Genomic DNA, 14,390 nt, shown 5'->3' on the forward strand with positions numbered 1-14,390 from the left:
AGTAAATTCCCATTACATTATTACACTTTACAAGTAATTTATAAACATGGGTTGGCAACAGTATTTCCTGATTTTACCGTGTTTAATGTGTCATATAACAAGGGCCTTTAAATGGGTGAAACAGAAAATAGCATTTCGTCGTCAGTTCCAGGTTATTTTTTGCAATTCTGGAAATACAGTTTGTCAAACGGGGTTTTATTTTATTTTTTTAAAGCTCAACCCGGAAGTCACCTCATTAGTTTCGCTCTCTTGACACTAACTCCATGGGTGTACAGTATTTGGTGTTACAGCCAACCGACTACTGCCGAGTGTTGAAGGGGGCTGATTAACGGGTTTACTTTTTTGACTTCACTCAACCGTATTGAGGTACGTTGTCATTTGCTCGTATAAACCACTCGCCGACACAGGCTGCTGCGGTTAGTTAGCTAGCTCCCGAGCTCATCATTCTCCTACAGTGCTTGACAGCATCCACAAGGTTAGCTCGGTTCTGTCAGTTGGCTAGCCTCTGACTCCTTTCTCTGACCCGCATCAGAGACTGCGGGAGCCTGACGCTCGCGGGTGAGTTATATCGTTTAACCTCGGCGTATTTTCCACGTCACAGTCTTTTGCATATAGACAGTCGACCGCAGTTTCCACGAAGACAACTCAGTCTGTTCAGCAGGAACAAAAGTGGGTTTGATAAACTGGCAACATTGAAGTTGTTTTGAATATTTTTTTTTTTTTTGTGAACGCGTCACCCTCAAGTTTGGTGTTTTCAGAGCTCATGGGAATCTTACATTTCATTCCAATTCCGTATGAACTCTTATTAGCTTAAACGCATCTGGTGGTGTGGTAACAGGAAGTGAAATACTCAGTGGCTCAGTAGATCTCTGAACATGGAGTAGTTTGTTGTAATCTGTCAAACACCCTCACTCACCCATTCCAGGCCCTCTAACCTCCCTCTCTCTCTCTCTCTGTCTGTCTGTCTGTCTGTCTGTCTGTCTCTCATATACACACATGCAGCCATGTCTCCATCAGTTCCTTTGCAGGAGATGATTCGGGCCATCAGGTCAGCCAGGACGCAATGTGAGGAGCGGGGTGTCATTCAGAGGGAGTGTGCAGCCATCCGGGCACAGTTCAGACAAACCGACAACGGAGGGCGATCACACAACCTGGCAAAGCTGCTCTACGTGCACATGTTGGGCTACCCGGCGCACTTTGGTCAGGTGAGGGGATTTGGCTAAATCCTGTCATGAGTTTGCTTGGGTTGAATGGGGCATGTGGGTGAGAAACCATTAAGGCAGTGTTAGCGTCTGGGCTCACGTCACCGTGGCCCAGCTCCTACATCTGAAGCACTGAGCCCTGACTGGCATTTGCGTGCATTAGCCTAGTTTGTGTGCACATGAGCAAATGTGTGAGCGCATGATGAACCTCAAAGTGAGACGAGGAAATCGTCCGATCAATTTAGCATCTTATTTGTAAGTTTTTTTACTCTGTTGATGCAAACGTTATACTTCTTGCTGTTCTTTTTTTTTATATTATTATATTCCGTGATATTAAACCATTGTGAACATTGTAAACTTTAACACCCTAAAAGCAACGTCTGTCAAAGCCAGTCAGTCGTCAGTTGTAAGTAGGCCACCGAATCCTTCCCAAACGACTGCTCTGGAGCTGACTCTGAGGAGACGTTTCCTTCGGGCAGCGGAGGCGTGAGCATTTGAAGTAACTCCACATTTTACAGAGTTGTTGCTCTTCTCGCTAGATGGAGTGTGTCCGTATGATAGCCAGCCCTCGCTACAGTGACAAGCGGGTGGGATACCTGGGAGCCATGATGCTCCTGGACGAGAAGCAGGATGCAAGCCTTCTTATTACTAACTCCATCAAAAAGTAAGGACGACTGTTGACAGATGCTCTACTGAAGACTGATGAAATAAATTGTGTTTATATACACACATAAGGGTGTAAAAGTGTTAGTATGCAGCTTATACATGTGATATGTACACACTGTGAGGTAGGGAGAAGACGTCATTTGGGTTACCTCAGTTGTTCTGATTCTACAGTCTATAAGAATCTCTGCAAGAGAGCAAAGCTGTCATTCATTTTATTTAGAACAACGATGCTGTCAGAAAACAACGTCAAATGGTTTAGAGAATAGAAGATGTTTGGTTTGTTCACTTGTCCTTGTTTGTATACAGACTTACCTTGTTATCTGCATGCCTTTCTCTGTGCGTGTGCCGTTCAGTGACCTCTCCCACAGTAACCAGTACGTGCAGTCTCTGGCTCTGTGCACGCTGGCCTGTATGGGTTCTGCAGAGATGTGCAGGGATCTGGCACCGGAGATAGAAAGGTTGCTACGAGCCTCCAACTCCTACATAAAGAAAAAGGTGAGGGGCCTTCACCAGAATGTTCAGACGCATTCAGCACATTTCCCAGAAAAGTTGGTGGGACGCTCTGTAAAAAGTAAATAGCAGCTAAGACATCTCAAAAAAGTTAGAGTTAGAGTATCTTCTCTTCTTGATGGTGCCTTTAGCGATGTACACGTTGTCAGTTAAATAGTCACACACACACACACACACACACACACACCATAGGAAATGCAGGCTTTTGTTCTGAGTGCTGAAAACAAGGCAGATGGTCCCTCTCCTCTTTAGTCTGAAGGACGTGGGGCATCTGTTATTTTCTAAATGAATTTCACATTTGAAATCAACGGACCATAGAAGTAGTTTTCCACCTTGCCTCAGTCCATCTTAAATTAGCTTTAGCCCAGAAAAAAGATGGCAAATTTTCTGGATCATATCCACATATGAAGTGTGTTCACGGACAATGAGTTCTGGACAGAATATTGTCATTTTTTTATGACTCAAACTCACTTTTTGATGATACTATTTAGTGTAGATGATGGAATATTTCAAAGTCTCAGCGGTTTTGAGTTGGGGAATATTATTGGGAATTGTCCCGCAAGCCGAACCTCATCCTTACTTCTGTGAGACTCTGCCTCTTTTATTTTTCATTCAGCAGTCAAATGTCTCACTTTCAACATTCGACACATTTCTGATATGTTTTCTATTGAGAAAAATGTCTTGGTTTGCTGTTTTTTTTTTTTTTATTTACATTCGACTCAACATCCCAACTCTTTGGGGAATCAGGGACTGTTTAAGCTGGGTAGATTTCCAACTGATGATAACTTCCTACTCTGCTGAATCTTTAGGCTGCTTTATGTGCCGTTCACATCGTGAGAAAGGTCCACGATCTCGGAGAGCTTTTCGTTCCTGCCGCCCGTTCCCTCCTCACGGAGAAGAATCACGGTGAGTAGGTCTTCGTGGCGCATATCAACCTTGTCCCACGGACGCTGCTGCCAGCATGTCTTTATCTAAATGTATCCGCAGGTGTGTTACATGGCTCTGTGGTGCTCATCACTCAACTGTGTGAGCGGAATCCAGAAACGCTGGAGCGGTTCAGAAAGGTATGAGCGACACGCACAAGTCCTGATCCGACAGCGGTGTGGAAGCGTGTGTGTTTTAATGCGTTTGTGTTTTCCAGTCGGTGCCGGATCTAGTTCAGATCATGAAAGGCCTGGTCATCTCTGGATATTCCCCAGACCACGACGTGGCAGGAGTCAGCGATCCCTTCCTACAGGTACAGCATTAGATTTACTCGCTTTGTAACGTATTTCAGCTACTTACTGATCCCCATTTAATTCGCCCATAACAGGTTGTTTTTGCATGGGTTTTTTTTGTATTATTACTGGTGTTTTACCGTATCAACTCAACTGGCAATCTCCATTTAAAATATTGGATAGTGGATTGAGATTTCTAAGGTGAGGAATGTTTTTTCTAAACATTGGGAGAATTGGTAGGAAATGGCCCTGAGTGTTTCTCCACGGCTCACATCTGAAACGAGCGGTCTGATTATGCCAGTGTTCACTTTATTTTTTTCACTGCCGGTTCAACTTGTCGCCCGTGTGCTCCCTCTCTTCTGCCTCCCTCCTCAGGTGCGCATCTTGAGGCTCCTGAGAATCCTCGGCCGCAACAATGAAGTAGCGAGTGACGCTATGAACGACCTCCTAGCTCAGGTCTAACATTCGCTTTCACCACTGAACACCTTCACCTGACCGATGTTCTGTTTTACTCCAAATAATGTGCCTATTTGAGAATTTCCTTCGAGGAGGACCTTCCCCAGACTGATTGAATTTGAATGACTATTGGCACTTGTTAACCGAGTTAAAAATTGATATTCATTCCAAAGAACGTCTCAGATGTTTTTTATTTTTACCTTTGTTGTTGTAGGACTAATAGACTGTAAGACTGTGTGAGTTGCTTTACAGGTGGCAACCAATACAGATAGCACCAAGACTGTGGGGAACGCCGTGCTGTACGAGACTGTGCTCACCGTTCTCGACATCAAGTCGGAGAGCGGCCTCAGAGTAAGTCGGCGGCACTTCACACCACATTCATACATGGGGATTAAAGCTGCTTAGTTGATTAACAAATGCACATACGCCTCACTTAACTCGCTCTGCAGGTTCTGGCTGTAAACATCCTGGGAAGATTTCTCCTGAATAACGACAGAAACATCCGGTAAGTGCTGCTTTTCTTCTTTCTACTTTCCCCTTTATAGTTCAGCTCCATCCATCCATCGCCCTTCCGCTCGCATCTCTTAGGGTCATGTTGCCTTCCCCATTCCACGTGTTCAATGGCAATCTCAGTGCTGCCAAAGAGATAAACCTCTTCCCAGCAGGCTGTTGTCAATAATTGCTTTCCCCAAAGCATTTCCTCAGCAGCCACCAGAGGGTCGCCGTCTGCCTCATCCGTCTGCCTCATCTGTCTGATCTCTCGGTTTCAGGCCATGTCGTATTTCAGCAGCAAGTGTAAAGGCCTGTTGTGGATTCCTAGAGGTTTTTGTTGTATTACCGTTGTTTTTTAGTGTGTTTCCATAGGGGCCTTGTGAAGAGACAGGTCTGTCTGGTTTCCTCATGCAAGGCGTCTGAGTCGCTCTGTGACTCGGGGACAGAAATGAGACCGTTTTATTCCCGTCAGACCTGCCTGTCTAGATAACACACTCTCCTGTCTCTGCATAAATACTTGATCAGTCAATGAGTTATTTCAAGTGGAAAGATCAATTATTTATCTAAGAAAGTAGAGAAAATGTAGGGTTTTTTTGCAGCTGCGCTGTCAAATGTATCTTGGTTAGTTGATGTTTATTTGAATGTGAGGTGAGGAGGAGATTCATTATTTATGTTTTGTGTCTCTGCGTTTTCCCACTGGTGCAGGCCTCGGTGAACAGCTTACATCGCCTCTGCACAACGCAGTTTCAACCTAAAACTTCCCATCTTTATTTTCGGCAGGTACATCGCCATGACGTCTCTTCAGAGGATTGTCGGGACAGACCATATTGCAGTGCAGCGCCACCGAGGAACCATAGTCGACTGCCTTAAGGACCAGGATGCGTCCGTTAAAAAGTAACTTTGCTCTCTTTGTCCAACGCGGCTGTGGTTGCACAGATGTTCAGTGGACTTGAAACCATTACGATGGGTTCGCAGTTTTACTGTGTCAACCCCCCTCATGCGTGATATGAGGGATTTTGTTTCACGTCATCTTACCGATCAAAAAAAGATCAGGTAGCTGTTCATTTTTTTAAGGAAATCCAGCTGAATGGTAATGAGTACTCCGAAATACCCCAGTCACAACATTTTTTTCACAACTTGCAGAGATCACGACCATGAATCTCGTTCAATGTAGACGACATCAAATGCCGATTTTTATTTATTTATTCTTCTTTTTTTTTTAAGATTACATAAAAAAATCTTGAATTTGACAGCAGCAACACATCTCACAGAAGTTGGGGCGTGGCCATATTTGCCACTGTGAGGCATCTCCTCTCACCATTTTTATCTGATGTAGTACTCTAGCTGCCCATTATGCACGATATGTTTTAAACTGGTGAAAGGTCTGGACTGCAGGAAGGCCGTCCTTCACTACATAATACTTCATTTTATTACTTTTATTGTTCAACGTGTTATTACCAAAGGGCACATAAGCGGGGGGGTGTGTTATCCTGCTCTAAAATGTCTGACAAACTTGTAAACGATGACTCCCGCAGAGGAAATAAACATGTAAACACCTACAGTCCGTGCGGTCAGCGGATGAATGCTCTGAGCTGGCCTGTATCGAGCCATTTTCACCTTTATTACCCCTCGTTCATCCAGGCGTGCCTTGGAGCTCTCCTTGGCTCTGGTGTCAGCCTCCAACATCCGCTCTATGATGAAGGAGCTGCTCCTCTTCCTCTCATCCTGCCACCCTGAGCTCAGGGCTCAAGCTGCCAGCGGCATATTCAACGCTGCCGAAAGGTACGTGGAATGCTGCAGACATGTCACTCTGTACCAAAGCGCTTCTCTCGGGATGAAGTGCCCTGAGATTGGGATTACATTAAATTGGATTAAAACGGTGAACACACAGAAACCAGCGCACATATTGTTTGGTCATGCGTACGAATAGATTTGACGCGTTGTTGTGGGATTAAAAAAACAAACAATCCAAACAAAAGGGATCCAGCTGTTGTGTTGAGGCTGTAACAATAAAGTCTCTGTGCTTACATTATACTGCACACAGCTACGTGTCCCGGTCTCCACTCAGTGATATTCCTTCGTAGCTCACATTGTGACAAAGACTAGCTTGTTTCTAACGCACAGTATTCAATGACTTGATGCACTGAGCTGCTTGTGTTTGTATGTAGGCAGTGACAGGATGGAGATGCAGTTTTCTGTGTGTGTGTGTGTGTGTGTGTGTGTGTACGTGTTGCTCACCATCCACTGAGTTGGCTGTGTGTGTCTGTGTCTCTGTCAGGTATGCACCCTCCCAGCGCTGGCACATAGACACCATCCTGCATGTCCTCACCACGGTAAATGCAGACTGAACACCTCACCCTGCTGTCTTTTATATATATCAGTTCTTCACATAGACTTCTTTCTAAAAAAATGGGTCTGAAACGTTGAGGAGGTTCCTTTAACCGTTGTCCAGCCAGCAAAGCGCAACTCTGCTAACTGCTAACATTTCAGAATCTCAGTTGCAAGCAGAAATCAGTAGGTTGGGGCTACTTTGATCACCTGGTCTTAAGAAATGATTCACCACTCGTCACAACAAAAAAAAAAGTGAGACTACTACAAGATGAAATATCAAAACACTCGCAGCAGGAAATCTTGTCCATGGCTCGCAGTGTAGAGCTCTCAGGGGTCAGGGCGGGATGCAGAAAGTACATTATGGCAGATTCATTTGCCTACCTATCCATAATGATGACTGTTTCTTCGCCGATGTCAGTACCACGAGCATTTGCGTCTGTTTGCCACATTAGGATGGAACAGCAACATAAAGGTGAGCAGAGAGCTCTGTAGATTACCTGCCGTAAGCGCACGCGATCTCAGTCATTTTCCCGACTTCCAGCTGAGTAATCATTGCCCTTCTGGAACTTATCTGTCACATTCTTCTTTCAAATAAAACTCTCGTGATTGCTGTGAAAAGCTAAGAAAAAGTCATATTTCTTAGCTCATATTTCTTAGTGATGTCTCAAAAAGACGGAGAGGGAACAGAAGTGTATGGAGAGAGTAAGATTAGAGATGGGGCACAGCTTTTGATCCGTACGAATTGTTATGGAAATGACACTCAGGGCGAGGTCAATGTGTCTGGAACAAAATACAGAGTGACCCAGATACTTGAACAAGCTGTCGAGCTAATGATATTTACTGTATGCATGTGTGTGTGTGATTACCACTTTGACAGGCAGGGGGTGACGTGAGAGATGAAACCGTGCCCAACCTGATTCAGCTCATCACCAACACCTCGGAGCTGCACTGTTACACCGTCCACAAGCTGTACCGGGCTCTGCTCACCGACATCTCTCAGGTGTGTGTGTGTGTGTGTGTGTGTGTGTGTGTGTGTGGTAAGTTTTGGCCTTAAAGGAACACTTCATCTGCCTGAAAAATGTTCGCAGCTCAGCAAAGGTTGTGAGGACATGAACACAAAAAGGGAATGATTTACCATTTAAATGGAGAATGTCAATTCAACAAGAAGAGGAATAAATGACTCCAGCGCATCTTTAATCTTGATTGATAACAAATTCTTGCCTCTTTTTTTTTTTTTTTTTTGTGATATTTGTTGTTTCTTCAGTACGAGCGTAGATCTGATCGCAGGTCGTGATTATTTTTGCTCTTAGATTAAACGTCTTTAACTGGCATTAACCAAACAGTGCTGGTCTGGTTTTACAGCAGCGACAATGGCAGGGCTTTTCGGTTTGAAACTGGCTGATGCAGCCAGGTTTATTTTTGGATCCGAGTCAGACGAGCAGCTGTGTATTCATCCGCAGAGTGGTGCAGATCCCCCATCTTCCACCGCATTAACTTCCTGAGAATTCTGCCTAAAAATGTATGCGTCAGACGGTTTTGCAAACCGCTCTGACAGAACCATGACGTGTGTTATTCTGAGTTTACTGAATGCGGCATTTGTGTGCGCAGCCATCTCTGGTCCAGGTGGCGTGCTGGTGTATTGGAGAATACGGAGACCTGCTGCTGAGAGGAGAGTGTCAGGAGACTGAGCCCGTGCAGGTAAACAGCTCAACAAACAGACTTTCACACGACACCAGGAAACAAACAACACTATCAAAGCTATTAAAGCTGGGCGAACACACCCAGCTAATGCAGTTGGGAAACAATTAAATCCTGCATAACTATGCTCAGCTGGACTAAAATTGGCTTAGGTGCTATGAATAGTTTCTGTTCTGGGCTATGAACCGGATATAACGGAAGAAGTTTGTAACGGAGCATAACCAGAGAGATGATGTGCATCTCTTTGTATCAACGGTAAACATACAGGATTATATATATGAAAGCTTTATGAGGTGCAAAGCTGTCCAATTCATTGCTCAACATGTGTACAATTTGCCGCTAGCTAAATAGTTTTTAAGGTTTTTTGAGGTCGTTGATCATGATGAGCAGAGAATTGAACATAAGTGAATAAAATCAAACCTTATTGTCTGCATGTTTGTCATTTAATGAAGTAAATGTTGTTTAAAAAAAAAAATGCCAGAACTGGATTTCTAGTCTTTGGGAAAAAAAAAAAAAGCGGAATCGGCATTGACGTGTCTCTTGATCAGGTCACCGAGGACGACGTCCTGGACGTCTTGGAAACAGTTCTGCAGTCTCACATGTCGTCCCCGACAACCAGAGGCTTCGCTCTCACCGCCACCATGAAACTGAGCACACGCATCACTGACAACGTGGAGTAAGTACAAAAAAACCCTCCTTTTGTGTCTGTTAAAAAGTTCCTTTTCTGCCGGCAGATGAAAAAGCAACACATCAAAATGCAAATTTCCTTAATTGTGATAAGTGTCTAGAGAGTTTTAGGCAAATACCTCTGAGTAAGACTAATTATAATAAGTTGCTGTAATGTCTCAGATTCTTTTTCATCCCTGTACCCCTTCCAGTCGCATCAGAAGCATCGTCAGCATCTACGGCAGCTGCATAGACGTGGAGCTCCAGCAGAGGGCAGTTGAATACAATGCTCTCTTCAAAAAATATGACCACATGAGGTAGGAAAGAGGAGGACGATGCCAACTTTTTCTCTTCTTTCCTTGGAATATTCCCTAAAAAAAATAAAAAACATGGCATTTTCTCCATATTGCACGTTGGAGAATCAGTGAGACGGTCCTTGTTTCCACAGGGCAGCGGTGCTGGAGAGGATGCCTGTGATTGAGAAGAACTCTCCAGGTCACACTAACGGGGAGGCAACGGGGGAGACCATCAAGGAGATCCGACCAGCTCAAGTCAAACAGGGAGGGGTGGTGCTGCCACAACCGCCTGCTAACCAGGTATGCAACGATGGCCCAAAAACAGCCAGGGTGATACTTTCTGTCTTAACTGCTTTGATGGTTCTTCACCACCAGTGGAACTTTCTCCTCCTCCACTCAGGTGTGCGATCTCTTGGACTTGCTGGGTGGCTCTGAGGAGCCTCTCCAGCCCAGCCCAGCAGTAGGCGGCACACCTCTGCCAGTTAGTACCTCCACCACCGCCGGAGGAGCCCTTCTGGATCTGTTGGGTGGGTTGGATCCCACTCCCCCGACATCAGGTCTGCCCCTCAGATACACACTCACTCAAAATTAAATGGGAAAATGCTGTATTCAAGATTTTGGCACTTGCTTGAATGTGAATAAGAGAAGACGGCAGCATGATATAGCCTCTTTTTGTTTGTTTCTTTTTCTTGTGAATGTTGGTTTTGAATTAATGCAGCATTTTCTAATAGCTGTTTTCCATAGCTCCCACAGTGTCCGTGTATGAGAAGGACGGCGTGACTCTGACTCTGAGTTGTGAGCGACAGTCGGACACGGCCCTGACGGTCACGCTCGCAGCCTCCAACTCCTCCGACTCGGACATCAGCAGCTTCACCCTGCAGGCTGCGGTGCCCAAGGTCTGCCCGCGTTACATTCATTTCTTTGTGAAAATGACGGCGTTCTCTCATTCAGACTTTAGCCACATTCACATCAGAGTTTCTCACGACTCTGTTAGTCATACCTTTGATGCTGGTGCACATGTGCAATACTTATTTCATTGAGACGGGAGATTACATAATGCCGGTAGTCCTAAAAGAGCCACATCTTCACGTCTTTCATCTCTTGTTGTCGTCACAGTTCATTTTAGCCTCACAAGCAAACGGTGGTAGTGTAAAATGTAAGAATAATGTCTCTTGATACAAAAGACGAAGATTTTTAGACGTTTCGTCGTCTACTGTACATGATATTAAATGATTCGGTCTGGAGAGATCTCTCGGATGACGTATTTTGGATGATTATGATCTCGGGACCCTGTTCAGAAGTTGCTGTTTGCGATGGTATAGTTGAAATATACCATGATGCATCTGGCCTATGTGCATATTAGAGGACACAATTAAACCTGAATTATATTTATAAGTTTTGGAGCAACATAAGCTGCCATTTTCCATCTTTTTCAGGGACGATCTTGCTCTTTTCAGCGGGCCAGTAGCCAGGTTTCCATTAACTCGTGAAGCAAATCTGCTGCAGTCTTTTGAAAAGCCACAAATAAAGAAATGGGAATCGATTCCGATTCCGTTAACTGGTTTGAAGTGACTAAACCAGGCTGCGTAGTGTTGCCAGAGGATGGCAGTACAGGCCACATTGCTAGTTGTTGTGATTCAGTGAAAGGAGTTTTCTTAACCGAGGTATATTATTCACATCTTCGAAATGCAAACCAAAAATTGCCAGTGGAAATTCAGAAATGAACTCACCTCCCACAATGCAACATGCCAAAAATGCATGCACAAGTTCTGCAGTTAACTTAAAGAAAAGGGAAAAAAAACTGCTTTGAGAACTTTAGACAATAGACCGTCTGCTCTGCAACAGTCACAATGATTCCACCAGAGCTGTGACGAGTCTTTTTAAACCCTCTGCCACTCCCACCAGGCAGAGTCATTTCCTTGTAAACCAGTGAGGGAAAAAGGAAGGAGAGTAAACTTTGTCAGAGTGATGGAGCCGCTCCGTCACAGCAATTTAGACCTCTGAAACGTGGTGCGTTATGATGCTAAAAATACAACCGCTTAGATCCGGTATCGAGCGAGAACAGCCAGGTTTCCATTGCTCTCTTTGATTTAGAAGACGTGTCTACGTAAAGGGGAATGGAAACAAACGCTGGAGAAAACTTCCATTGATACAGAAGAAAAGTTTACACGCCTATTTAAGTTTTGTTTTTTTGTCTGTTTATGAGTGTTTTTCTGCCTGTTTTGAAGACATGACGCTCATCAGGGGGAATGGAAAAAACTTGTGAACTGCATCTGACCCGACAAAGATTAAAATGACATGACTCACCAGCTGTCTGGAGCTGGCAAACAATAAAACTGACACGACTGACAGTTGCCTTCCCATACATGATAAAACATCAATTTAAAACGCGTCATTTGTTGAGGGTCGGCTCTCTCCATTTTCCTCCTGTGGGTGTCCACCAGTTGTTGTTGTCTACCACAGTTGTTGTTGTCTTTCCTCCTCAAGGTGTATTTGCAGTTAGGACAGCTACTACTTCTACTGAACCTGGCAACATTGCCTGTACCGCCACCTGCTGATGGCACTACACGGCCTTCAAACCAGTCAATGGAAACGTGTTTGTTCTCTCTTTTTCTTTTAAAGATGGCTTCAGATTAGTTTTGCTAGCCGACGCTGCGGGAATAAAATTCAAAACGAGCACGTATTCTTCCCAAAACAGACGGCTCCTCTTAGATTCAAGTTTCTGTTCTGGAGTCTCGGCAATGCTTCTAATTGAATGGAGGGTATGAGCGATCAGCCAGTCGAAGCCTTTTGCTTGTGTCCATAAGTCACACGCTATCCCTGCTGTTTGTCTGGTGAAGGGGGAAGTAAAATCCTGGCCACACCCCTGTCGGTAGCTGGTTGTGAACACGTTTGTGCTGTGGTGCTTTGAAACTTCAAAGCTGCATTTGATCCCCCTCCAGAGTGTGCAGTTACACATGAAGGCCCCCAGCAGGGACTCTCTTCCTGCGCGAGGTGCAGCTCAAGTGACTCAGCTGGTGGTGCTGAACAACCCCAACAAGGTGGGTCTGCAAAATGCAAATTCTCTTACAACCTAGAAATGTCTTGTAGTTGACAGGAGCAATATTTTTACTATAATCCCACATAAAGCAGAGTCCTGTCATACCTCTCAGGTTAATCTGAAAATGAGGATTCGCATCGCGTATACCAGCCAGGGATCAGTCGTCCAGGATACTGTCCAGATCGACTCCTTCCCTGGTCTCAACGCTGCCGGACACTGACAGCAGCCAGTCACACTAACCGGACTACATGGATCAGTCGGCAGGACCTCTCGCATGTCAAGGGTCTTCCTGTTGTCTCTCGAATAACTTGTTCGCTTTCTGTGTCTGAGAAACACTGTTCCTTCACAGGAAATCCCCTCTTTTCAGGAGTCTCGTGTTTTGTTTTTTTCTACTTATCTGCATCAGACACGCATGTCATAACGGCTCACATGTAGAATTCTGCAGGTAAGACGAGGATGAACAAAACTGTCTGTAGTTTTTGGAGCAGGTCACAGACTGTTGTTAAAGTACGTGACTCAGATTTCTGCACAAATATGACTTCAACCATAAGATCTTCACCACATTTTGGCGCAAGCAGACAGCGTAGATATAACATCCCACTCAACTGAGACAAAGACGCGGTAGCCGTTTCATTATTAAGGCCACTTCACAACAATTTCTTTCTTTTCTTTTTTTTAAAAAAAAGGTATTCTACCAAAAAATTGTTAAGAGAAACAAAAGTATATTTTTATGTCACTTCTTTATCCGGATATCTGCTTTTTTGCGTGAAAATGTAACGATGGAGATCATATTTATGGAGAAGCGTACAATTATCTTAAGAGGTTGAGACTTTTTAAAACAAAAACTCTGTACAGTTCCAAGAAATTAGTTTACAAGCTACTACTGATTGTATTTAATGTGTGACAGCTCAAGTATTCTGTTTTTGTGGCTTCGGTCAGCCAGTTTCAGCCACTATATCATTTTTACTCAAACACCACTCCATTTCTACTCCCTCCAAAAGTTAGTTCCCTCTCGAGATATTTGTCTTTCTCCTCTTTGCACTGTTAAAAGTAGAGAAATACTAAGAAATGAGCCACTACTCCTACTGTTTTTGTTTTTTTATTTGTATCTATTACGCTTTGCTTTTAATAAGAACACAAATGCAACAATTTTAGATTAAGGGGTGGGAGATTTTAAACGGAACCTTTTGGGCTGCCTTTACGTCTCTGCGTGACAGCTCAAAATAACCCACTCGTTCAACTCCCGATTCATTCCCCTGTGCCTTTTATTACTTGTTTTTAAAAAAGAAAATAATTGTATTTTCTTTGGAGGCCAAGAATATCAAAGTGTAAATTACTCTGTAGGATTTTGAATCCCATAAAAACAACACTTTTCCTGACATATCTACTGTTTACAGATGCTTAAAACCGACTCATCTAGGAGCACCGAAATAAAAAAAAAAAAAGGTTTTTAAGATTAAGTGTAAGCACAATGAAGAGGTTTAAGTGTCTGGAAACCACAAGCCTCGGTTGTTGAAGGAAGTGCTGTAAAAACAAATGAAACATGAAACCAGCGTGTTAATATTGGTCTGATGAATCATTCATTACACGTTCAAACACTATACGTATGAGACCTCGGCAGTGGTGCTCTAAAGAGATTTCAGTAGAATCTACTCCGCTTCGTATCACTACCGCGACCAACATGTAATGACCGGAGAAAATATTCTGTCAGCTCATTGGATTGTTCTTGATTATTCAGTCTTGGAATAAAAGAAATACTCAGGAGATGTTTTGATTTTTTGTGTCTGTGCTCGAACGGTCTGTTTATACTGGAGGA

General features: G+C 44.0%; 1 protein-coding gene across 1 annotated transcript; it reads left to right on the forward strand.

The window, feature by feature from the left end:
* The first annotated feature begins 253 nt into the window (after positions 1 to 253).
* Positions 254 to 14,338, forward strand: ap1g2 (adaptor related protein complex 1 subunit gamma 2). Its single transcript, XM_075483824.1, has 22 exons — positions 254 to 366; positions 1,003 to 1,205; positions 1,742 to 1,866; positions 2,222 to 2,363; positions 3,188 to 3,284; positions 3,366 to 3,442; positions 3,520 to 3,615; positions 3,971 to 4,051; positions 4,304 to 4,402; positions 4,501 to 4,556; positions 5,324 to 5,437; positions 6,185 to 6,325; positions 6,822 to 6,876; positions 7,752 to 7,874; positions 8,483 to 8,572; positions 9,121 to 9,248; positions 9,451 to 9,555; positions 9,687 to 9,834; positions 9,935 to 10,091; positions 10,279 to 10,430; positions 12,477 to 12,575; positions 12,687 to 14,338. The coding sequence occupies exons 2-22, from the start codon at positions 1,005 to 1,007 to the stop codon at positions 12,792 to 12,794; spliced, it is 2,394 nt and encodes a 797-aa protein (XP_075339939.1). The 5' UTR covers positions 254 to 366; positions 1,003 to 1,004; the 3' UTR covers positions 12,795 to 14,338.
* Positions 14,339 to 14,390: the final 52 nt, after the last annotated feature.

Source organism: Odontesthes bonariensis, chromosome 14 (assembly GCF_027942865.1).
Source record: "Odontesthes bonariensis isolate fOdoBon6 chromosome 14, fOdoBon6.hap1, whole genome shotgun sequence".
Taxonomy (NCBI): domain Eukaryota; kingdom Metazoa; phylum Chordata; class Actinopteri; order Atheriniformes; family Atherinopsidae; genus Odontesthes; species Odontesthes bonariensis.

Bases quoted from the DNA above. Each gene is read 5' to 3' on its own strand.
- ap1g2 (XM_075483824.1), top strand. From the start codon at position 1,005: ATGTCTCCATCAGTTCCTTTGCAGGAGATGATTCGGGCCATCAGGTCA. The intron at 9,249-9,450 runs GTAAGTACAAAA...TACCCCTTCCAG, and splicing joins CGCATCACTGACAACGTGGA to TCGCATCAGAAGCATCGTCA. The intron at 9,835-9,934 runs GTATGCAACGAT...TCCTCCACTCAG, and splicing joins CACAACCGCCTGCTAACCAG to GTGTGCGATCTCTTGGACTT.